General features: G+C 49.4%; 2 protein-coding genes across 2 annotated transcripts; one reads left to right on the forward strand and one right to left on the reverse strand.

Moving 5' to 3' along the window:
• Positions 1-670: 670 nt before the first annotated feature.
• On the reverse strand, positions 671-12,150 carry MRPL27 (mitochondrial ribosomal protein L27). Its single transcript, XM_077251449.1, has 4 exons — positions 12,017-12,150; positions 3,466-3,585; positions 2,995-3,062; positions 671-924 (listed from the first exon to the last, which is right to left on the reverse strand). Exons 1-4 carry the CDS (start codon positions 12,129-12,131, stop codon positions 718-720), a joined length of 510 nt encoding a protein of 169 aa, XP_077107564.1. The 5' UTR covers positions 12,132-12,150; the 3' UTR covers positions 671-717.
• On the forward strand, positions 12,130-24,848 carry EME1 (essential meiotic structure-specific endonuclease 1). The gene is made up of 8 exons (XM_077251447.1): positions 12,130-12,559; positions 13,075-13,202; positions 14,222-14,308; positions 14,408-14,517; positions 14,589-14,709; positions 14,808-14,923; positions 22,473-22,662; positions 23,137-24,848. The coding sequence occupies exons 1-8, from the start codon at positions 12,130-12,132 to the stop codon at positions 23,305-23,307; spliced, it is 1,353 nt and encodes a 450-aa protein (XP_077107562.1). The 3' UTR covers positions 23,308-24,848.
• Positions 24,849-25,608: the final 760 nt, after the last annotated feature.

The following is a 25,608-nucleotide window of genomic DNA, read 5'->3' on the forward strand; positions in this document are numbered from 1 at the left end:
TCTGCTGCTTCTTCCTCCTCCGTCATTATTCCAAGTCTTCACACACAGGTCTCAGGCCGCAGGAGCTACAATTGTTTATCCACCAGTCGGAGTGAGTGAGAGCCGGTCAGCTGTTATGGAACTAGGCATGACTGCTGCTTTTCTGTCTCCAGAAAAACACATCTTTCTCAATCCACAGTAACATCCACACCTGCATCTCACTCACAGTCCTAAAGTTTGTTCTGTTCACCCTACTCCACCCTCTCTCAGCACAGCAGCCTGCCCTCAGTTCTGCAGTTGTGGTTACGTAAAAGAATGTTTCCTCCTACACATGCCAAGCTAAGAGAGAGCTCCACCATCTATAATCTGTTGGCCACAGAAATTCTGCCTTTCCGCCTGCTGGATACAGACCGTTTCTGAAAGTTGATTGTCGTTGCAGTCCCCATTATTTCTCTAAAAAAAAGCTGCACCAGCATGTTGCAGACAACATCACCCATTCCCTGAAAAAAATCTATGCCTGCCAAAGTGCATTTCACCACTGACACCTGGACGAGCAACATGGGTAGGGGCGTTACATCTTGCTGACTGGGCATTTTTTTCAAAATTCGACGGATTGCGACTGATAGCAAAAAACTGATGTGTGAAAGTGGCCTATGCCCTCCAATTGTACATCAGTGATAACAGAACAGAGCAGTGTCTAATAGTTTCATTTATTACACTATGTACAGAATCAGGTCATCACATCATTTCCACAAGTTTAAAGCTGTGCTCTTTTTTCTCAGGAATAACATTTATAAAGGTTTTGTATAGGACGGCGCCAAAAGGCAGTTTATTGACTACATTGAAGGTTTCGCTGCTGCGGGGGAGCGGGATGTAGACTTCTTTTGTGTAGCGCACAATTCCATCCTCCAACGCAAACAATGTCTTGTTACGTCCAATTCCCACCTACAAGATACAGAATAGTGTCAGACTTCACAATTGTTTACCACCATGGTAATTCACAGAACCATTCATTCACACCCTTCCCTGCTCACAGTTACGTTTCCACAACTCAAGCATACATAGACTGCAGAAGTCGCTTAACTCATCAGGGCAGTTGCATGTATAAAGCTGGGTTCACCTCTGCATCAGAAATTATTTTATAGGAACAGATCCTTTACATGAAAGCTGATGGATCCCAATGTGGTTTGCTGCATCTGATGCCAATATAAACAGAGGCCTTAAAGGGAACCTGTCACCTGAATTTGGCGGGACCAGTTTTGGGTCATATAGGCGGGGTTTTCGGGTGTTTGATTCACCCTTTCCTTACCTGCTGGCTGCATGCTGGCCGCAATATTGGATTGAAGTTCATTCTCTGTCCTCCGTAGTACATGCCTGCACAAGGCAATCTTGCCTTACACAGGCGTGTACTATGGAGGACAGAGAATGAACTTCAATCCAATATTGCGGCCAGCATGCAGCCAGCGGGTAAGGAAAGGGTGAATCAAACACCCGAAAACCCCGCCTATATGACCCAAAACTGGTCCCGCCAAATTCAGGTGACAGGTTCCCTTTAATGCACCTGATCTCTACAGCTCAGTCTCCCAGGGATTGGTATATGTGAGGGGCACACACCACATTCCTAGGAGGTACACACTGTTTGTTAAAATGTAGCACGTGATTGTAACTTGGCTAAAAGGGAATCTGTCACCAAGGTCATGCTTAATAGCATCATAGGGCCAGAAACACTGATTCCAATGGAGTGTCACTTTCTGGGCTTCTTGATGTAGTTTTGATAAAATGACTGCTTTAGCGCAGCTACTCCCCCTTAAAGGGAACTTGTCAGCAGGATTGTGCTCAGTAACCTACAGACAGTGTCAGATCGGTGTCATTATACTGAATAAAATGGTACCTTGGGTGATGAAATCTGTCTCGTGGCTGTTTAAACTTTATTTTCAGTTAATGAGATTCTCGTGCTACGGGGCGGCCTGTGGGGGGCGGGGGTCTTCATACTGATGGCTTATGACCATTTAAAAAAAATAAATAAATAAATGAATGAAAATCACATTCAGCAGGCAGGGCTCTGTATTAGCCCACCTGCAACACTGCTTACACTGGGCATAGACTAGGAAGCTGCCAGTCAATGATGGAGAGCAGAGATTGCCAAGTTACAGCAGATACCAACGCTTTATCAAAGTTATGACACTGAACTGCTGGAATCAAAGTCTCTGACCCTATTTTATGCTGCTCGCAGACGATATGAAGCAAAAATCTGCTGACAGATTTTCTACGAACTTTGAGACACTGATTCTGAAGGCTGCCTTTCTATTTGCCAGCAAGTCTTCACATAATCCTTAGGGCCCGTTCACATTTCTGTATGAACATAGAGATCAAATACAGACATGTAATATAAATAGCGTTTGTTTTGCTCTGCTTCATGTATCATGTTGTTCGTATTACGTCTGTATATGTTCTGTTATTTGTTAACGTATTAGGTACCGTATTTTTCATGCATTTTCCCAGTTGTGAAAAAAATGCGGATAATAAAAAAATAGAAAAGATACACATGTAAGCTATGCAAACATGGAAAATGCATTATTAAAATCAACCTGCTCAGTTCCTTGTCCTCAAATGATAGCCACTAAATTTATTGCGTCAAATAAAAGAATCAGCCCTGGCGCCCATGCTCTTCATGTCAGCGACAGATGGGTGCTGCCACCTGATGCTGAAGGCAAGGAGCTGCTTCTGGTCACCGATGACATCAATTGACATCTTCTCTGGGAGAAATAGTCACAGACCATTCCACCCAGGAAGAGAAAAGAGGATGCTGTGATCTCTAGTGGACAGGAGGGCCCGCTGTGCCTACTAGTAAAGTGGCGTTAGGGGCTGGTAGAGGGTACAAATGTTACTTCTATGAAGTGAGCAGATGATGCTCTAATGGCCCTGCACATATGTTGGGGAGCACCGGCGTATGGGAAGGATGGGGGGTGGTATTGGAGTCGCTGATGGTCGTGAATTATAGAACTACAGTCTCACCTGAGATCCTGGGTGCCAACGTATAAATCTTTGAGTAGCAAGGATGTTCCCAGCATGGACAAATTCACCTGAAATATTAAGAAAGAACCGAATGACATTTCTCCCATAGCAGCCGTTCATAAGATGTAGAGCACTGTGCAAGGACATACATTGAGACATCTCCGAAAAAAATATCACTACCCAGAACAAATATTCTGTGATGAATTCTCAGTATCATCGTACTTTGGGCATGATGGCCCAAATAAAGGACTACCCAATTCTGCAAAGCGATTTTAGGTGAACGTCTCTGAGGTTTCAATATATGTTAGGGTCTATGTGTGGGGAGCATCAATACAATGTTAGGGAAATGGAAGAGCTTCTGCAGCAAATCCTGAGCACGGGACAGGGACTTAGAAGCCCACAGGACAGAAAGGTTTTTTATATTACCAATAGTATATTGAAGGCATTACTGCACAACAGTAAGAAACTCACCATCCAATTTCTTGAAGCCGTATCTCCTGCCTGGACTTTTTCCTCCTAAGTTCTTGGAACTGGTTCCCGCTTTCTTTGATGCCCCCCTGGCCAGAATCCATGTTGCAGGGGTCGGGGAGACTAAAAACAGACAATATGTTTATAAACTGAAAATTTTATACACATTCGTTGTCAGGATCTATAGCAGAATGGGCGGCAGGGAGAAGGAGTGGTTAGCTGCTTCCTTGCAGCACTGAGGATATGCATATTAATCCAACCATTGCCAATATCTGCACAGATACCTGTTCTACAGCAACAATTAGCATCCGAGGAAATTTTAGAGCATGTGTGAGATCGGGGTGTTAAACAGAGACCCCCACAATTGGTCGCCATGAATGACGACAATCTCTGTACAAGGCTGTAGAATATTGGCATCATATAAGGGGCAGAACAACTTAAAAATAATATAGCATCCATCTGATAATGTGCGGTCCTACTGTGTGTACGTGTATGTATAATCTCTAGATCTCTGGCAAAAAGTAAGAGACCACTGCAAAATGTTCAGTTTGTCTGATTTTTCTCATATAGGTATATTTTTGAGTAAAGTGTAAATTGTTCTTGTACTCTATAAACTTCTGACAACATGCCTCCGAATTTCCAAGCGATAAATTTTGTATTTTTTCTGACAAAAAAAAAAAGGTAAAAATAAAAAAAAACAAAAAAAAAACAGTGCTTTCAGACCTCAAATAATGCAAAGAAAAGTTCATTTAGAAACAACAAAACTAATGTTTTTACTCGGGAAGAGTACAAGAATCAATATTTTGTGGAATAACCATGATTTTTAATCACAGCTTTCATGCGTCTTGGCATGCTTTCCACCAGTCTTTCACACTGCTTCTGGTGCAAAAATTTAAGCAGTTCTTCTTTGTTTGGTTTGTGACTATCCGGCTCAGTGGTTATTACTGCAGCCTTGCAGCGCTGGAGTCCTGGGTTCAAATCCCACCAAGGACAACATCTGTAAGGAGTTTGTATGTTCTCCCCGTGTTTGCGTGGGTTTACTCCGCATACTCCGGTTTCCTCCCACATTCCAAAGACATACTGATAGGGAATCTAGACTGTGAGCCCCATTGGGGACAGCGATGATAATGTGTGCAAACTGTAAAGTGCTGCGGAATATGTTAGCGCTATATTAAAATAAAGATTATTATTTATTTATCTTCTTGATTACATTCCAGAGGTTTTCAATGGGGTTCAGGTCTGGAGATTGAGCTGGCCATGACAGGAATTTGATGTGGTGGTGTCTCAATCATTGCCAGAGCTGTATGCGTGCGTGAGTGCATGCGTAAATTATAATACCATCAAACAGTCAATTTATTTCAGTTCAACACAAAAAGTGAAACTCATATTATATAGAGCCATTACAAACAGAGTGATCTATTTCAAGTGTTTATTTCTGTTAATGTTGATGATTATGGCTTACAGCCAATGAAAACCCAAAAGTCATTATCTCAGTAAATTAGAATACTTTATAACAGCAGCTTTAAAAATTATTTTAAAATCCAAAATGTTGGCCTACTGAAATGTATGTTCAGTAAATGCACTCAATACTTCGTCGGGCCTCCTTTTGAATTAATTACTGAATTAACTGAATTGAATTAATTACACAGTGGACCTACACCAGCAGATGACAAGGCTCCCCAAACCATCACTGATTGTGGAAACTTCACACTACACCTAAAGCAGCTTGGATTGTGGCCTCTCCACTCTTCCTCCAGACTCTGGGACCTTGATTTCCAAATGAAATGCAGAATTTACTTTCATCTGGAAACACCACCTTGGACCACTGAGCAACAGTCCAGTTCTTCTTCTCCTTGGACCCAGGGTAGACACTTCTGGCGCTGTCTATTGGTCATGAGTGGCTTAACACGAGGAATGCGACACTTGTAGCCCATGTCCTGGATACATCTGTGTGTGGTGGCTCTTGAAGCAATGACTCCAGCAGCAGCCCACTCCTTGTGAATCTTCCCCAAATGTTTGAATGGCCTTTTCTTAACAATCCTTTCAAGGCTGCGGTTATCCCAGTTGCTTGTGCACCTTTTTCTACCACACTTTTTCCTTCCACTCAACGTTCCATTAATATGCTTGGATACAGCCACTCTGTTAACAGCCAGCTTATTTAGCAATGACCTTTCTATCATTACTCCATTATTAAAGAAACCTGCTCTCAACCCATCCTGCACAAATAACTACAGACCGCCTTACCCGTTACCTCTCCACTCTCTCCCTGCTAGACCCTTCACAGTCCGGCTTCCGCCCCCCTACACTCCACAGAAACTGCACTCAAAGTGATCAATGACCTTCTGACAGCAAAATGTAACAGTGACCACTCTCTGCTCATTCTTATCTACCTTTCGACACTGTTGACCACCCTCTCCTACTCTCTAGGCTCCAATCACTAGGCATTAAGGACACTGCCCTCTCCTGGTTCTCCTCCTATCTTTCTGACCGCTCCTTCAGTGTTTTGTTCGCTGGCTCCACTTCATCTCCTCTTCCTCTCACTGTCGGGGTACCTCAGGGCTCAGTCCTTGGCCCCCTCCTCTCTCTACACAGTACCATCTTTATGCTGATGACACACAGCTATACACGTCATCCCCTGACCTTACTCCCGCTGTACTACAGAACGCCATTGACTCTCCGCAGTCTCCAACATCATGTCCGCTCTCTATCTGAAACTCAACCTCTCCAAAACTGACCACCTTCTGCTCCCACCATCTACTAACATCCCTAAATCTGACACTTCCCTCTCCATGGGTGGCACCATAATAACACGCCGGCAGCAGGCGCGCTGTCTGGGTGTTATGTTTGACTCCGATCTCTCCTTCACATCCCATATACAATCTCTTGCCCGCTCGTGCCATTTACACCTAAAGAACATCTCTAGAATCCGACATTTTCTCACCATGGATACAACAAAACCCCTCACTGTCGCCCTGATCCACTCCCGCCTGGACTACTGCAATGCTCTATTAATTGCTCTCCCCCTTACTCGACTTTCCCCTCTCCAGTCTATCCTTAATGCGGCAGCCAGGGTTGTCTATCTAGCTAATCGGTACTCGGACACATCCTCTCTTCGCCAGTCGTTACACTGGCTGCGCTTTCATTATAGGATCCAATTCAAAGTACTTGTTCTCACCCACAAAGCTCTCCACAGTGCGGCACCCCTTACATCTCCTCCCTCATTTCTGTCTATTGGACTAACCGACCTCTGCGCTCTGCAAATGACTTTCGACTAACCTCTGCACTAATCTGTACCTCCCACTCCCGTCTCCAAGACTTCTCCCGTGCTGCGCCAATCCTCTGGAATGCTCTACCCCAAGATATTAGGACCAGCCACAACTTGAACAGTTTTAGGCGCTCCCTCAAAATACATTTGTTCAAAGCGGCCTATCACGTTCCCTAATCAAAGTCATTTTATGTGTAAGTGTGTGTAGCCCATTGACTATATCTATTCCCCACCCCCTGAAGATGGCTGGACCATCACTGTAAATACATCATTGTAAATACACACCTGTACTTTGTATCGCCCCACCTCATTGTAGATTGTAAGCTCTCAAGAGCAGGGTCATTTTAATTTGCTTTTATTGTATTATTGTTAACGTTGGTACTTATGACTGTTGTGTTTGAAACGGTTAAACTGTAAAGCGCTGCAGAATATGTTGGTGCTATATTAAGATTATTTGTGGCTTACCCACCTTGTGCAGTGTGTCAGTGACTGCCTTCTGGACATCTGTTAAGTCAGCAGTCTTCCCCATGATTGTGGAGCCTACTGAAACAGACTAAGGGACCTTTTTAAACACTTAGGAAACCTTTGCAGGTGTTTTTTGTGAATTATTCTAATTTACTGAGATAATGACTTTTGGGTTTTCATTGCTTGTAAGCCATAATCATCAACATTAACAGATATAAACACTTGAAATAGATCACTCTGTTTGTAATGACTATCTAATATATGAGTTTCACTTTTTGTATTGAAGAACTGAAATACATTTTGTTTATATTCTAACTAGCTATTGAACCCGTTCTACGCCCGGGTGGCGAGCATTTATATTGGTATATGGTCTCCATCCTGGTATGTGCTGCTCCCATCTTGCTCTCCCATCCTGTCATGTGCTGCTCCATCCTGCGCCCCCATCCTGTCATGTGCTGCTCCACCGTGTCATGTGCTGCTCCATCCTGCATCCCCATCCTGTCATGTGCTCCCATCCTGAGCCCCCATCCTATCACGTGCTGCTCCATCCTGCGCCCCCATCATTGCGGGCGGCTGTGCTGAGTGCGGGCGGCTGTGCTGAGTGCGGGCGGCTGTGCTGAGTGCGGGCGGCTGTGCTGAGTGCGGGCGGCTGTGCTGAGTGCGGGCGGCTGTGCTGAGTGCGGGCGGCTGTGCTGAGTGCGGGCGGCTGTGCTGAGTGCGGGCGGCTGTGCTGAGTGCGGGCGGCTGTGCTGAGTGCGGGCGGCTGTGCTGAGTGCGGGCGGCTGTGCTGAGTGCGGGCGGCTGTGCTGAGTGCGGGCGGCTGTGGGTGGCTGTGCTGGGTGCGGTGGCTGTGCTGGGTGCGGCGGCTGTGCGTGGCTGTGCTGGGTGCGGCGGCTGTGCTGGGTGCGGCGGCTGTGCTGGGTGCGGCGGCTGTGCTGGGTGCGGCGGCTGTGCTGGGTGCGGCGGCTGTGCTGGGTGCGGCGGCTGTGCTGGGTGCGGCGGCTGTGCTGGGTGCGGCAGCTGTGCTGGGTGCGGCGGCTGTGCTGGGTGCGGCGGCTGTGCTGGGTGCGGCGGCTGTGCGTGGCTGTAGGCGGCTGTGCGTGGCTGTAAGCGGCTGTGCGTGGCTGTAGGCGGCTGTGCTGGGTGCGGTGGCTGTGCTGAGTGCGGCGGCTGTGCTGAGTGCGGTCGGCTGTATGTGGCGCGGCTGTGCGTGGCTGTGCTGGGTGCGGGAGGCTGTGGGTGGCTGTGCTGGGTGCGGCGGCTGTGGACGGCTGTGCTGGGTGCGGCGGCTGTGCTGGGTGCGGCGGCTGTGCTGGGTGCGGCGGCTGTGCTGGGTGCGGCGGCTGTGCTGGGTGCGGCGGCTGTGCTGGGTGCGGCGGCTGTGCTGGGTGCGGCGGCTGTGCTGGGTGCGGCGGCTGTGCTGGGTGCGGCGGTTGTGTGTGGCTGTAGGCGGCTGTGCGTGGCTGTAGGCGGCTGTGCTGGGTGCGGTGGCTGTGCTGAGTGCGGCGGCTGTGCTGGGTGCGGCGGCTGTGCGTGGCTGTGCTGGGTGCGGCGGCTGTGCTGGGTGCGGCGGCTGTGCTGGGTGCGGCGGCTGTGCTGGGTGCGGCGGTTGTGTGTGGCTGTAGGCGGCTGTGCGTGGCTGTAGGCGGCTGTGCTGGGTGCGGTGGCTGTGCTGAGTGCGGCGGCTGTGCTGGGTGCGGCGGCTGTGCGTGGCTGTGCTGGGTGCGGCGGCTGTGCGTGGCTGTAGGCGGCTGTGTGTGGCTGTAGGCGGCTGTGCGTGGCTGTGCCGGGTGCGGCGGCTGTGTGTGGCTGTGGGCGGCTGTGCGTAGCTGTGGGCGGCTGTGCGTGGCTGTGCTGGGTGCGGTGGCTGTGGTGGGTGCGGCGGCTGTGGGTGGCTGTGCTGGGTGCGGCGGCTGTACTGGGTGCGGCGGCTGTGGGCGGCTGTGCGTGGCTGTGGGCGGCTGTGCTGGGTGCGGCGGCTGTGGACGGCTGTGCTGAGTGCGGCGGCTGTGCTGGGTGCGGCGGCTGTGCGTGGCTGTGCTGGGTGCGGCGGCTGTGCGTGGCTGTGGGCGGCTGTGCGTGGCTGTGCTGGGTGCAGCGGCTGTGCGTGGCTGTAGGCGGCTGCGCTGGGTGCGGCGGCTGTGCGTGGCTGTGGGCGGCTGTGCGTGGCTGTGCTGGGTGCGGCGGCTGTGCGTGGCTGTGCTGGGTGCGGCGGCTGTGCTGGGTGCGGTGGCTGTAGGCGCCTGTGCGTGGCTGTGGGCGGCTGTGCGTGGCTGTGCTGGGTGCAGCGGCTGTGCGTGGCTGTAGGCGGCTGTGCTGGGTGCGGTGGCTGTGGTGTGTGCGGCGGCTGTGGGTGGCTGTGCTGGGTGCGGCGGCTGTACTGGGTGCGGCGGCTGTGGGTGGCTGTGTGTGGCTGTGGGCGGCTGTGCTGGGTGCGGCGGCTGTGCTGGGTGCGGCGGCTGTGCTGGGTGCGGCGGCTGTGCTGGGTGCGGCGGCTGTGCTGGGTGCGGCGGCTGTGCGTGGCTGTGGTGGGTGCGGTGGCTGTGGACGTAAGTAACAAATAGCTGTGGCATGAAGTGCCACAGCCTCATGGCACAGCAATTTGTTACTTGCAGAGGGTGAGTATACTTACCTGTCCCGTTCCACCGACGCCATTCCGGGCCATGAATATCCCCCTGCTCCCGGAATCGGCGACTGCGCAGTCCGGCGCCATTTTCTTGAAGACACATTGCAGTGTGTCTTCAAGAAAATGGCGCCGGAAAGCGCGGACTGCGCAGGCACCTTTTCCGGCACCAGGATGACAGATTTTCTGTGTCCTCCTGGTGCCGGAAAAGGCGCCTGCGCAGTCCGCGCTTTCCGGTGCCATTTTCTTGAAGACACACTGCAATGTGTCTTCAAGAAAATGGCGCCGGAAAGCGCGGACTGCGCAGGCGCCGATTCCGGGAGCAGGGGGATATTCATGGCCCGGAATGGCGTCGGTGGAACGGGACAGGTAAGTATACTCACCCTCCGCCTCCTGGCTCGTCCCTGTTTCTCTGTTGGAGATCGCGGTGTGCGTTCAGCGCTTACGCATACCGCGATCTCCTGGGAGCGTCGCTCTGTGGGGTCCACACTGCGCCGGCGCTTGCGCAGTCTATAAAGGCTTCGGACAGAGTGACGCTCCCAGCGTTATATTATAGATTTTGTGAGAAGCACCTGTATATATAGGATACAGTAGGACCGCACACACATATCAATTCACACTGCAAATGTGCTCATGGGGTCACATTCACCCAAAGGATGCCAAATGTGTCTTTACCTTATTTGTATGCGTATCTATTATATATCTTTAAATATGGGAGACCCAGAAATCCCAAAAAAGAGGTTCTGGACTCTGCAGAGCCTAGTCTCGAATGGAGCGAGAGGTGTGTATACTTTACATCCATTCCATTGTCTCTGGGACTGTAGGAAATGGCTTTGTGCTGTACTGCAGCAGTCTCACAGACAATGAATAGAGTGAAGGTCGTACATGCACACCTCCGCTCCACTGAAGACAGGGCTTAGCAGAGTCCAGTGCTACAGCCTCGTTTTTGGGATCTCTGGGGGTCTTAGCAGTCCGGAAAACATACAGAGCTCATCATTCAGAGAACTGCTAGATCTGCAGCAGAGACAATTGATTTTTATCAAAACTGCAGCAAGTGATATATCACTGGAATCAGGGATTCTGACCCTACATTATGCTGCTCTATGATGGCGTAGCCAATTCTGTGGAGATATTGACATTAAAGGGAACCTATCAGCACAGATGATTGTTCAAGCCAAGTCTCTGTTCACCCTTGATGTGGCCAGACAATTAGGTGCACCTTCCCAGCATCTACCTTTCTTTGGATCTATGAACCAAGAGCTGTCAAAGAAAGGTGGAGGGGGGAGGATAGAGAGAAAACAAGCAGATGGGAAGGTGCATGTCAACGTTTGGCCACACTAAGGGTGCCTCCGAGCACCTGTGCTAGGTTTGACAGTCATTCTGTGCCAACAGTCAATTCATAACCACTATAGGTCCATTTTTAATATAAAAGAAAATGCTGAGAACATTGGGATACGTACAATGTATACTGGAAATGTGAATAAACCTGAAGGCTTTGTTTAGGTCAGCTTTCTGGCCTCTGGAGTACATGCTGAGAGCAGATCCTGACCTATACCTGCGGTGGAAGGCTGTGACAAGCCATCTTCTACCTATACAGTGTGATAGGTCTCCATTATCATTTCTATACTGTCTACATTGTTCTGTACTCAGAATGAAAGAACAATCTTAGCTTCCAATGTGTACATTAAAAGGACTGTCGGCACAGAATGACTGATCAAACCAAGCACAGGAGCTCAGTGCGGCATGGCCGATCATTTACATACACCTTCACCTCTATCTACACACTACCTCTTTTGATTGAAAGCTTTGAGTTAATAGCTCCAGAGAAGGGAGGCAGGACAGGGGGTACAACAAGCATTGGAGCTCCTTATGCCAGTCTCTGAAGGGAGTAAGACCTATGGGGCGCTGGTCATTACTGATTCATCTGAAAGAATCAAGCGTCTGACCCCGACAAGCCCCTCAGACAGGGGGAAGACAGGGCCTTGGTGTGTGAAGACTGACAACTTTTCCCCAAACCTGTGCCAAACCCACTGACAACATGTGAACAGGCCCTGACATGGACACCGAGGACCCCAGTGACTGCTATAGGGTGAGAGGCCGCAGGCAGTGACACTAGCCGGTCACCTCACCACACACATCCTGTATGGAGGACAGACGGTAGGCTCCGGTGCGGCCCGGTCACAGCTATTAGCGCCACTTACCGAGCAGGCGAGCCGCCCCGCACACCACCGACATGATGGCCACCTGCCTGTCAGCGTCACTTCCGCTTCCTCTCCGCATATCCGGCGCTAAATATAAAAGGCACATAGCAGCCATGAGCTCCGGGTCTGAGGCCAGTGAGCCGGACCACCTGCCCCTGCTGCCTTTTCGGGTGTCAGCCACGCGTCACACCAATGTTGTGGTCCTCAGCAGCAGCGATGACAGCGACGACGACCACCACTTGGCAGACGTCCCGCTGCTTCAGCGTCTCTGCGCCCCTCCTCTAGGGGTCGCTGCACCACCACCCGCTTTCCAAAGAAGCTCGCCTTCCAGTGTTTCTCCCAGTAGACCACTAGAGGTCGCCGCTCCGAAGACGTCTCCGTCTCCCACAAAGTGGTCGTCCTCACGTGACCTCCCAGCACTAGCGCCCAGTCACCAGCGGAGCCGTCCTGCGCGGGGCCCCGCGTCACGTGACCCTGCCAAGGTCTCCCAGCCCAGGAAGGGGAAGAAGAGCGCGGATGTGGTGACGGTTACCATAGACACCGGTACATGGGGTGTGGCGTGTGCTCCTGGGGTCTGTTTAAGTGTTGCATTGCTTCTGTATATGCACCAGCAGGCATGTCCGACATTATCGGTGTGGCCGGGGGCAGCTTCCTCTGCTGTTACATGAGAGCTTAGATATGCTGGACCTCGAACTGTCACCAGATTATTTTTGTACCCCGAGAGCAGCTTGATCTAGGGGCAGAGGCCCCCAATTAAAATTGTCACGTACTGAATACTGAACTCTGTATAACCCCACCTACACCACTGATTGGCAGCTTTCTGCCTATGCACAGTGGTGAGGATGTGACCGGACTACCTGCAGCAGACCAAGTAGTCCTCTAGTCCTAATCTCCGGCTGATAAAGCAGAATTTATAAAAACGACCCTAAGCAAACCAGTGACGCATCGCTGGAATTAGAGTCTCTGCCCCTACAGTGCGCTTCGCTCAGGAAAGGTAGTGAGAAAACCTGGCGACACATTCCCTGATGCCGGTGTAACCCAGCAGTACTATTTTCCAGTTCTCCTGCAGGATGGATGTGGTGGACAAGTGCTAAGTGCTCTGCAGGCGCAGGAAACTCCATGTGTCATCCAGTCCCAGCCGCTGCCAAGGAGCATTACCTGGAGCCGGGCCGGGGAGAACATAGATGTGAGTGGTGTTATTAGATATCCATACTAGCATGGTCGCAATGTAAAGGGGTTGTCCAGTACTCTGACGACCCTTCCTACATACTATATCCCCCAATGTCAATATCCTATACTCGCCTCTCATACAGGCACCGGTTTTCCAATGCTCGTGCGACATTATGCCTCGTGAGCCCTGCAATCAGTGGCTGCTACTGAGCTGTTGCACTATTGCTTCTTTTGGATGAAAATTGGGCATCTGAGGAAGGTGCGAGAACAACCCATCAGTTTAGCCGATTTTGGTTGTTTCTTTATCTTCCCGTAGTAGATGGATAACGGTATTTGGGATTCAGGAGTGTGGGATAACCCCATAGACCGGTGTTTACTTCTCAGTGGAAAAGCTTTACAAATATATATATTTTTTTTATAAGCCATACATGTTGGCCAGGTAGGAGTTCCACCTTTGGGACCATGTCCTATTCGGCCTGACCCCTGCACTGCCAGGTTAGACCACCACATGCAGCCACAGACTGACTGAGGAAGTGATCGCATATGTCCTCATCTATCTACTCAGGGCTGTAGAAGTTATGGGAGCGGATGAGCTTGAATGATTTTCTTTTTTTATTAAGTTTGCAAACTTTTCAAGTGGAGGTTCTTCATAGTCAGAAGCTAGTAGCCGCTCTGTGACATACAGTGTATAGCTACACAGCCTTGGCGGGATCAGAGCTAATTCCATCCACCTTAGTTTAGCCCCCGAACCTTCTGGAGTCGGTAGCAAATTATCGAAGCCATTAAACAGGAAAGTGTATCCCTCTGTTACCTTTATCATCCTCTGCAGCAAAGTGCTGATGGGTTGCAATGATAGCCAAGAGTCACCAAAGGTCCTCTGGTTTGCTATTTTGATATATACCATTAAAATTGGCATGATTAACATAGTAAAATTTGTTTATTAAGTTTAAGCATTTTTTTTTTTCTGGTGAAACACAGAGAATAAATAAAAATAAACCTGCATGTGTGAAGTTAACCTGACATATTCTCACCCAGGGAGATACATTTTGCCAAGAAGAAGCAGAAATTCTCGTCCTTGTGCCAGCAGGAGACTTTGTGGCCATGATCTGGAACAGTAAAATGGTGAGGGTGTTTCGTTATTCCATTTCACCTTTCAGATAAAACAAATCACAAGTTCCATTAGCCCTCGTGGACTGACCCCGTTTGTTTCTGGTATTACAGGAAGATGGTGACAACACCGCTACTTTAAGCAGCTTCGTGGCACACGTTGTATCCAAAAAGTCACGTGCCGTCCCCACACTGGTGGTAATGGAAATGGAAAAATACTTCAAGTAGGTCTTTGGAAGGGATAAGAAATACACTAAGGGAATGTAGAGCTCTGTCTCACCCTCCTCCTCATCAGGAATCAGAAGACGAATAGCCGGAAGAAGCTTCAGGACGCTGTCCGCCGGGAAGCTCCTAAGGGAAATAAAAGGAAACGCCAGGAAGAACCTCCACAACTGAGCAAGGTGGATGTGGAAGAGGTACGGTGCTTCTTGGGCCCCTTCCTGTGACTATATCTTTTTTTTTTTTTTTTCTCTGGTCACGGCTGACCTCCCATTTGTCATCATCTTTCTTTCAGGCTCTGATGCTTTTACAGCTGCACACCGATGTCCATGTTTGGTTCCTGGAAAACTGGAAGGAGTTTTCAGACTTTGTCTGTATGTTTAGCAAAGCGGTGACAGAGGCTCCCACCAAGTAAGGGCCCAACTTGCGCATCTCACAATACAGTTTTAGGCCACGTTCACAAATTCAGTATGTGTAAGCCAAAACCAGAAGTGATGACGAGTTTCTATTATACTTTTCCTCTGATTGTTCCACTCCTGGTTTTGGCCTACAAATATTGAGGTAACATACTGACCAAATACTGAACGTGTGAATGTGACTTATGCTATTACCTGTTGACCAGAAGGAACCTTACTATCTCTACAGAACAGGACAGGGAGTGGAGGGACCTAATTTATTATGCACCTAGCACTTTAGTAACTGAATACTTTAGACAAGTCAGTCCCTGAGGAATTGCTTGGACAAAATGCGTCGAAACACCCAAGAAGGGAGAGTGCAGGGCCTCCAACTTAGGGTTAGCTGTGGACTGCCCTTGCCAGGGCAGGAATTTTTTGGGAATTTTTAGGTTCCGTCTGAAGGATCTGAATGTGGTTCATAGTCGGACCTGTTGGGGCACAGAATTCCAGAGGATGGGGGATATTCGGGAGAAGTCTTGGAGGCGGTTGGGTGAGGAGCGAATAAGTGTGGAGGAGAGAAGGAGGTCTTGGGAGGAACAGAGATTACGTGAGGGAAGATATCGGGAGATTAGTTCAGAGATATATGGAGGAGACAGGTTATGGATGGCCTTGTAGGTCAGTATTAGTAATTTGAACTGGATACGCTGAGGGAATGGGAGCCAGTGAAGAGCTTTGCAGAGGGGGGAAGCGGAGGAGGAGAGAGATGAATTAGGCTACTTTCACACTAGCGTCGGGAACAACCCGTCGCTGTGCGTCGGGCCGAGGTTCCCGACGCTAGCGTGGTCTCCGCCGCACAACGGGGGCAGCGGATGCGTTTTTCCCACGCATCCGCTGCCCCATTGTGAGGTGCGGGGAGGTGGGGGCGGAGTTCCGGCCGCGCATGCGCGGTCGGGAAAAGCGGACCGTCGGGAGCAAAAAACGTTACATGTAACGTTTTTTCTCCCGACGGTCCGCTACCACACGCCCAAGCGTCGCAAAACGGACGCGACGTTTGGCAATGCGTCGCAAATGCGTCGCTAATGTTAGTCTATGACGAAAAAACGTATCCAGCAAGAACTTTTGCTGGATGCGTATTTTCGGCAAAACAACGCATTTGCGACGTATTGCAGTTAACGCTAGTGTGAAAGTAGCCTAAGTCGGGCAGCAGAGTTAAGGATGGACTGGAGAGGTGCAAGGGTGTTAGCAGGGAGGCCGCAGAAAAGGATGTTGCAGTAGTCAAGGTGGGAGATGATGAGGGCATGCACAAGCATTTTAGTAGATTGACGGTTGAGGAAAGGATGGATTCTGGACCTATTTTTGAGCTGGAGACAACAGGAGGTGGAAAGAGCTTGGATGTGCGGTTTGAAGGACAGGGCAGAGTCAAGGGTTAATCCGAGGCAGCGGACTTCCAGTATGAGGGAAAGTGTGATGTCGTTAATTGTGATAGGTAGATCAGGTAAGGAAGATCTGTGAGATGGAGGAAAGATGATGAGTTAAGATTCATAGGACTTGATTTACTTTATCTCCTATACTCACCCACATGGATAATTGTCTTTGTCCACGGTGAGTGACTTCCATACTGCAGGGGTAGTTCTATTATTTGTCTTTTTACAAATTGTAGGGACAAACCTACAGATTTTGACTACATTTGTGCATTTCTGTATGTTGTCACTAATGTTATTTCTTTCTCGCTTCATTGGGGGACACAGGTAACCATGGGTGTATGCTGCTGTCACTAGGAGGCTGACACTATGCAAATAAAGAAGTAACTCCTCCCCAGCAGTATACACCCTCCGACAGGCACCAGGCAACTCAGTTTTTGCTTAGTGTCTGTAGGAGGCGGACCTGGATCTAACCCCAGATCCGCATTTCTTTTACAGGGATTTATTGTTTGTTATTAATCATCTCCTTTCTGCCCGTCCTGCGTTCCTCCCACCATGTCAGTGCCCCAAGAAGCTTCTAGGTCCCGGGATGAGTGCACCCCCCCTCCCCCGGAGTGGGCTGTTGCTATGTCTCAATCAGTGTCTGACCTGACTAAGGTATCTGTCTCTGGTCCAGGCACTTGAACGTATCCCGCTTCTCTCTAATGCTACCAGTGCCACGAACGCCTCACACAGCGATTCGCTCGCACCTGTCCTAGACCCTCACAGAAGCAGACCGGACAAAAGAGACAGAAAATGGACCTTATCTAGATCTCCCTCCTGTTCACCGGACCACATCGGGATTCCCCTATCTGCCCGTTCCCCTTCCTCACAGGCGGACGTCAGGTCTGACGTAACGTCTCAGTCGGAATCTGACTCGGATGCAGATCAGACTTCCGGAGCACAGGACATGGTCGATAGCCTTATTACAGCTATCGTTCCGACGCTTGATCTTAAGGAGGATGAGGCAAGCTCTCAGGACGTCTCCGTTGCTTTTAAACGGATTAAACGTCCCTCTAGGGTTTTTCCTAATCACAAGGAGTTTGTCAGCACTACCTCCACTCACTGGGAAAACCCTGGTAAGCGTTTCCCCGGCAGGAAACTGCTTGATGTGTTATACCCTTTTCACTCCGACCTGGTCTCCAAATGGCCCGAGTCTCCTAAGGTCGACCCCCCCCCCCCCCTTGTCCAGGCTATCCTCACAGACAGTTCTGTCTATTCCGGACGTGGCTTCCCTTAAGGACCCCACGGACAGTCAAATCGAGACGCTAGCAAAATCGAGACGCTAGCAAAATCGGCATTTGAGGCCTCCGGAGCCTCACTTTGCCCTAGTTTCTCCTCGTCATGGGTAGCCAAGGCTGTATCAGCCTGGGCCAAGACTCTGCGCAGGGGCATTTTGGCCTCTGCTCCTGCTGAAGAACTGTCTGAATTAGCGGATCAGATTTCGCTGGCGGGAAAATACCTCATGAATGAATTCCCTTGATGCAGCGGCCTGCTCTACCAGGGCTAACGGCAACATTGTCGCCATTCGCCGGATTCTTTGGCTAAAGGCGTGGAACGCTGACCCCGCATCTAAGAAATTGCTCACTTGGTCTGCCCTTCCAGGGCTCCAGACTCTTCGGCTTGCAGCTAGATCAAATGATCTCGGACGCTACTGGCAGTAAGAGTACCTCCTTACCCCAGTCCAAGCCGAAACGTCCCTTCAACAGGAGGGGCCCCCAGTCCTTTCGCCCAGGATCGTTCCTCCTCACAAAGGGACCGAAGAAAACCTTTCAGGCCTCCGCCACGCTGGAGAGCCAAGAGCCACCCCGCCAAACCATTGGGATCTCGGGGCCACAGGTTTTCTAATAAATGACGGGTCGCCGCCACCTGGAACTTCTTCCAGGGTGGGAGGCCGCCTTCTTCTATTCTCAGAGGTTTGACTTTCAGTAGTCGATGATGCCTGGGTCAGGGAGATCGTCACGTCAGGCTACAAAATAGAATTTTCTTCGCCCCCCAGGAAGACGTTTCATGCTCTCTCGTCCTCCCAAACAGCCCTCTCATCTCCCAGGGCTTCTCCAGGCCGTCGATTCGCTCCTCGCCTTGGGAGTCGTAGTGCCAGTGCCTTTTCGCCAGCGGTTTTCCGGGTTTTATTCAAACCTGTTCGTGGTTCCAAAAAATGACGGCTCTCTCCGTCCGATTCTGGATCTCAAGCGATTGAACCGCCACCTTCGGATTCGACACTTCAAAATGGAATCTCTGCGCTCGGTGATCGCGTCCATGGAGCCGGGAGAGTTTCTGTGCTCAGTGGACATTCGGGATGCGTACCTTCACATCCCGATTTGCGTACAGCATCAGAGGTTCCTCCGGTTCGCGATCTGGGAGCATCATTACCAGTTCACTGCCCTCCCCTTCGGGCTGGCATCTGCTCCCAGGGTCTTTACGAAGGTCATGGCAGCTGTCATGGCCATTCTGCGTTCAAAAGGGATTCTGGTAATCCCATACCTCGACGACCTCTTGATCAAGGGCTCATCCCAGCGGGATTGCAGCCAGAGCCTCCAGCTTACTCTGGACACCCTAGTTCGCCTAGGCTGGTTGATCAACTACCAGAAGTCTTCCTTGATTCCAACCCAGCGGCTGGAGTTCCTAGGCTAGGAATTCGATACCTTTTGGGCTCAGGTCTTCCTTCCCAAGGAGAAGTTTCTTTCTCTTCGTTGGGGTGTCAGAGCGCTAAAGGGTCCGAGCCCTCTGTCCCTTCGTCTAGCCATGAGGGTTCTGGGGAGAATGGTCGCTTCTATGGAAGCGGTCCCCTATGCTCAGTTCCACTCTCGTCCCCTCCAGCTGGCTCTTCTGTCTGCCTGGGACAGGAATCCACTTTCCCTGGACCGTCCGTTTCGCCTCTCTCCCAGGGTGAGGCAGTCTCTCACTTGGTGGACGCTGTCCACCTCCATTCTGCGCGGGAGGTCATTTCTCCCTCCCCACTGGCAGGTGATTACCACTGACGCCAGTCTCCAGGGTTGGGGAGCGGTCTTTCTCCACCTCACAGCCCAGGGCCGCTGGACTGCTCAAGAGGCGTGTCTCTCGATCAACCTCTTGGAAATCAGAGCCATCTTCCTAGCCCTCATCCGCTGGGAGTCCCTCCTCTCGGGAAAGCCGGTCCGCATTCAGTTGGACAACGCCACGGCCGTGGCATTCATAAACCACCAAGGGGGGACTCGCAGCAGTCAAGTCATGGCGGAAGTGGCCAAAATTCTCCGCTGGGCGGAGGGTCACGTTCCCTCTCTGTCAGCCGTCCACATCCCAGGGGTGGACAATTGGGAGGCCGACTTTCTAAGTCGCCAGGGCATCGTGGTGGGCGAGTGGTCTCTTCTTCCCGCAATCTTCAGCCAGATTTGCCAGCGGTGGGGCATTCCAGACGTCGACTTGATGGCCTCTCGGGCAAACCACAAGGTTCCCCAGTACGTCTCCAGGTCTCGGGACCCGATGGCCGTCGGATGCGACGCTCTCGTCATCTCTTGGGCCCAGTTCCGGATGCCCTATCTGTTCCCGCCTCTCCCTCTGATCCCAAGGGTCGTAAAGAAGATCAAGTCGGAAGGGGTCCCCGTACTCTTGGTAGCTCCAGATTGGCCTCGCAGGGCCTGGTACGCGGAGCTGATGAACATGTTATCGGACATTCCGTGGAGACTTCCGTATCTTCCGGACCTTCTTTCACAGGGGCCCCTCTCCCACCCAAATTCTCGGTCGCTGAATTCAACGGTATGGCCGTTGAGGCCGCGGTCCTGAAGAACGCGGTTTTTTTCATAGCGTCATCCAGACTATGATAAGAGCGAGAAAACCGGCCTCCTCGCGTGTCTACCACAGATGTTGGAAGGCCTTTTTCCGATGGTGTCGGGATAACAATCTGTTTCCTATGACCTTTTCCCTTCCCTCCCTTCTCAGCTTTCTTCAAACGGGCCTAGATTCGGGTCTTTCCCTTAGCACCTTGAAGGGTCAGATCTCCGCTCTATCCATTCTTTTTCAAAGAGACCTGGCTTCCCTGCCTCAGGTGAGGACCTTCATCCAGGGGGGTCGCTCATATAGCTCCCCCTTACCGTTCTCCTGTTGAGCCTTGGGATCTCAACCTCGTCTTAGACGCCCTACAGCGGGCGCCCTTTGAACCGCTTCAGGACGTTTCATTCTCACTTCTATCCTGGAAGGTAGCCTTTTTGGTCGCCATCACCTCCATTAGAAGGGTTTCAGAGCTGGCGGCATTATCCTGTCGTTCTCCCTTTCTAGTCCTGCATCAGGACAAGGTGGTTCTTCGTCCGGTTCCTTCCTTCTTACCGAAGGTTGTCTCATCTTTTCATATCAACGAGGACATTGGCCTCCCGTCCTTTTGCCCTTCCCCGGTTCATCCATTGGAGAAATCCCTTCACAAGCTGGATGTGGTCAGGGCTATCCGGATTTACATCGCCAGAACTGCCTCTTTTCGTCAGGCCGATCCTCTGTTCGTCGTCTCGGATAGGCGTCGAAAGGGACTTCCTGCCTCCCAAGTCCACGATTGCTCGTTGGATCCGTTTGGCGGTTCTGGAGGCATACCGTGCCCAAGACAAACAGCCTACTTTGGGGGGTGAAGGCTCACTCTCTACCCGGGCAGTGGGAGCTTCCTGGGCAGTTCGTCACCAAGCTTCGGCATCGCAGGTTTGCAAAGCCGCTACGTGGTCATCCATGCACACCTTTGTCAAATTCTACATGGTGCATACTCAGGCTTCCGCGGACGCGAGCCTGGGTAGGAGGATACGGCAGGCGGCGGTTTCTCACCGGCCGACCTAACTCCTCTTTTTCTGCAGAATATCCCGCCCTAGGGACTGCTTTTGGACGTCCCATGGTTACCTGTGTCCCCCAATGAAGCGAGAAAGAGAGGGATTTTTGGTTGTTACCGTAAAATCTTTCTTGGAGCCTTCATTGGGGGACACAGCACCCTCCCTTGAAGTTGTACCATGTTGGCTAACGTGCCGTTGTTGTGGGTTGGTACATAGGTTGAGTTTTATATTACCTGTTCCTACTACTGCTTTTGCACCAACTGAGTTGCCTGGTGCCTGTCGGAGGGTGTATACTGCCGGGGAGGAGTTACTTCTTCTTTATTTGCATAGTGTCAGCCTCCTAGTGACAGCAGCATACACCCATGGTTACCCGTGTCCCCCAATGAAGGCTCCAAGAAAGAGATTTTACGGTAAGAACCAAAAAACCCTCTTTTTATCACAAATTGCTGTTTCTAAATCCCCATATCAAGCAATACTTGGCTTGGTCGAGTGGTCCTGTGTTTTGAGAGTAGTTACCAGACTCCTTACAATGAGTTATCACCCCCAATTCTTGTCTCCCCAACATCATTTGGCAGGGAAGAAACATGCGGCTCCCATACCCATTAGGCTACTTTCACACTAGCGTCCTGCACTGCACGTCGCTATGCGTCGTTTTGTAGAAAAAACGCATCCTGCAGAAGTGCTTGCAGGATGTGTTTTTTCTCCATAGACTTGTATTAGCGACGCATTGCCACACGTCGCAACAGTCGTGCGACTGTTGCATCGGACCGTCGCAACCAAAAAACGTTACATGTAACGTTTTTGGTGCGTCGTGAGCGTCTTTTCCGACCGCACATGCGCGGCCGGAACTCCGCCCCCGCCTCCCCGCACCTCACAATGGGGCAGCGGATGCGTTGGAAAACTGCATCCGCTGCCCCCTTTGTGCGGCGCTTTCACAGCTAGCGTCGGTGCGCCGCGACGTGCAGTGCACGACGCTAGGGTGAAAGAGGCCTAAGACTGTCAGCGGGTTGACTAACACTATTCTAATGAGTAGTTTGACTCACCAATTCTATTCCCCATGGGACATCACCCAGTTGCATGTGCATATTTGCTAACTTATGTGCTTGTTCCGATTGCACAAAATCTTGATTCCTATCATACAATAAGAAAATAAATACCCATATTTTATATCATAGTGCTTTATAACTATCTCTTGTGTTCAGATAATGATTCTTCTAACTACCAGGAAGCTCAATGCAAAAGTGTAACATACCCATTAGAAAACTGTCCATATCCAACGTCTGGCATGGTGAATATCTTACTTACGTATTTTCTTTGCTTTCAGGAGGCAAAGAGATAATTCATCTTTTTCATTCTACCTGGATGGGGAGTGGGCCGGAGGGGTGAAAGTCGAACGCTGTGGAAAGGGTCTGTTGGAAGTATGGAAGAGGCAGATACAGCAGTTCAATAGGGTCAGCGTGGAGGTGGCTAGCGCCATAGTGGCAGTCTATCCCTCTCCTCAGTTACTGGTTAAGGTGAGTGGTGCCTTTTTAAAAGCTTTTTTTACCATTTCTGCCTCTCATGATCGGGACAGGAATAACTGCTCTTAGGTCCTGGCTACACATGCGAACAGATCTGATGTATGTTGTTTGTGTAACTGCTGTAGAAATGAATGTGAGTTATGGAAACGGCAGTTATCTGTGCTATGCGGTTTCCAGAATTCCTGCGCTAGACAAACAGCATAGCGCAGTTGCACTTCTTTTGGGAACTTTGCCGCTGCTAGCCAGGAGATACAACAGTTATACATTTCAGCCATAAAAGGTAGCGATAGAAATAAGTCATGTCTTTCTTAAAGGCTACAGTATGTATTGTACCTAGGTCAGAGACAAATCGTGGTGTTATTAGCCACCTATAGGTGAAGTGCTTTGTCACTTCTGACTTGTAAATACTATATTCTATTGCGAAGGCTCCTTTATGGTTCTTATTTATTAAGCAACTTTCTTCCTCAGGCCTATCATCGCTGTCAGACAGATCCAGAGAGGCACAACCTGCTAAGTGATATACTTGTGCGCCGCGGTGAAGGCGTTACCTCTACCTCCAGACGTGTAGGACCTGAACTGTCCAAGCGCATCTATCAGCAGCTTATGTCAGCAGAACCAGAATTATCACTTGATTTATAATACAAAACTGGACAGTATGTTTGCTGATGAACATGTAACCCATGGAGAGTTGTATGTTAATATTTTCACGTAGTTATGGGATACATCACACTGCTTCATGATCAGTAACTCCTACAATTTTTGGATGGAATTGACTAGTGAATTAATTTGATGATCTGTGATTCACAATGATTTATGGCGTTAATGAAGTACCTACACTCTCTATCAAATCTAAAGATGCAAAAAAACCTTTTAAAAAGTAATGTCAGCACCTTTCATGGTCTATTAGATATTTTTCATGCACTCTGGGTGGTAGTTTTAGAGAAATGTACACGTTGAGTGCACATGCTCGGATAAAGTGTTATCTGAGCATGCTCATGGGTTAACAGAGTGCCTTTGGTGTGCTCAAAAAAATATGCTCAAGTCCCTGCGGCTGCGTGTAGCGCCAACACATGCAGCTTCGGGAAGTCGAACACTTGTCGAGCTCGCCAAAGACGCCTGGTTAGCACAAGAGCATGTTCGCTCATCATTAAAAAGATGTAATGTTTGAGCTCACACAACTGGCCACACGTTTTATTAATGGTAATGGAGACAGATGTCAGAGAAGTTATTCGGTGGATGTGCTTGCAGCCACTGCACGTCGAGTGCTCCACAGTGTGAAAATAGCTACTTTCTTCATTGATGCAGCATCAGTTTGTCTCCAAAACTACTGCAGATACAAGTAACCGAGAGAACAAGCAGCGTGGCTGCGTTCACAGAGGTGCAGAAGATTCCTTTTACAGAGATTATCTCCTGCAGTCGGAGATGAAGGTACAGTGGACATTGCATAGAGTGGAGACTAAGGAGATGCTGAATAACCCATCTCTGATCTATAATGCAGGTAGTATAGATCATCACTAGTTTACTATCTCCGAAACACAAACATTTCTAGAAAAAAGTCATTATGCTTTTGTTGAATTTCTAACATACATGATTTCTAGTGAACTACCTACCCTTCCCTATCATCCAGGCCAATATTATGCACAGCCAGGTTTACATTCATGCTCTGACCAATAACAAATGAAGTTGTGTTATATCAACCTGTCCTGTGTATAATTGATTCACTTTTATAGGATCAAGCTTGTTACTTACCATACATGCTATATTTATATGTGGGAATACAATTGTATGAAGCGACTGCTTAATTTTAGCTTTTTTCCCCATATGATGCTTAGTGTTGTTTCAGATGTCATCACAATGCACAGCTGACCAGCGCATGATGGCTTCATGTATTTCTATGAAGCTGTCATGTGCGGCCAGTCTGCATTGTGATCAAACATCGGCATCTGAAAAAGGTTTTCGTGCAATATATTAAGATATGTGTACGTGACTGCGCCATAACAACCTTTGTATAAAAGTCACATAGCCAAAAACAGCATGCAGCTTGGCCACGTGGCACATTACCTTAACAAGTTCGGACTCCCAGAAGTTGAGGTTTCAGGAAATCCTATGAACTATTTATTGTGCAGTAAAGTTTAAATACCTTGCAGAGTTGGGGATTAAAATGTAATTTCTGAATATGACCAAGCCTTTTTTTTACTAGCATATTACTTATGGCTTTGTATCTCTGATCGATACCACGAGCCACAACCCAACAACTGTGCCATTAGAGTACTCCCTATAAAGAATAATGGCAGAAAATAGGTCCTGAATTATTCACCATACATTCTTACAGCGGTTGGAGCTTTATCCTGCTGCCAGAGTCTACAAATTCCCTGCTTCCTTTTAAACAGCTAAATTATAGCATTATGTCTGCATGATCCTGCAAGGGAGCCTAGTGCATACAGATGAATAAAGCTAAAATTTAGGCATTTCTTTATACGTTATGGCCAAACTAGTAGAAATGCATAGTGCCTGCGTCAGCAACAGCAGGGTTCACCTATTACTGTGATGCATCAAAAGCAAACTACCAAATTTGCAATTAGTTTTATAGAGCCTTTAAAAATGGACAGGACCCAGTAGTAATAAATAATGTAGAAAAACTAAGTCTTGTCATATATCTTTGGAATCAGACTGCAAAGGGCTATGGCGTGGTCTATTACTATGGAGACCTAGTCCTCCACTGGAGCTAAAGACACGGAATAATGGACATATAAAAAAATCACACAGCTCCTGTTTGTAAAGTTGTTACATTTTAGATGCAATTGCACAATAAGGGAATGAAACTCGGGTCTTTCAAGCATTGATTGAAGGGACTGTTCAAACCAAGTACAGGCACTCATTGCATCATGGTGGCCAATCATTTACATACACCTTCGCACCTGCTGGTTTTCAATCTCTCAC

Source organism: Ranitomeya variabilis, chromosome 4 (assembly GCF_051348905.1).
Source record: "Ranitomeya variabilis isolate aRanVar5 chromosome 4, aRanVar5.hap1, whole genome shotgun sequence".
NCBI classification, from domain to species: Eukaryota; Metazoa; Chordata; class Amphibia; order Anura; family Dendrobatidae; genus Ranitomeya; species Ranitomeya variabilis.

Excerpts from the sequence above, each read along its gene's own strand:
- MRPL27 (XM_077251449.1), bottom strand. The coding sequence starts at position 12,131 with ATGGCTGCTATGTGCCTTTTATATTTAGCGCCGGATATGCGGAGAGGA. Across the intron at positions 3,063-3,465 it reads CGGCTTCAAGAAATTGGATG|GTGAATTTGTCCATGCTGGG; the intron begins GTGAGTTTCTTA and ends TTAATATTTCAG. Across the intron at positions 925-2,994 it reads GTTGGCACCCAGGATCTCAG|GTGGGAATTGGACGTAACAA; the intron begins GTGAGACTGTAG and ends TGTATCTTGTAG.
- EME1 (XM_077251447.1), top strand. The coding sequence starts at position 12,130 with ATGAGCTCCGGGTCTGAGGCCAGTGAGCCGGACCACCTGCCCCTGCTG. Across the intron at positions 12,560-13,074 it reads GACGGTTACCATAGACACCG|TTCTCCTGCAGGATGGATGT; the intron begins GTACATGGGGTG and ends ACTATTTTCCAG. Across the intron at positions 14,710-14,807 it reads GCAAGGTGGATGTGGAAGAG|GCTCTGATGCTTTTACAGCT; the intron begins GTACGGTGCTTC and ends TCTTTCTTTCAG.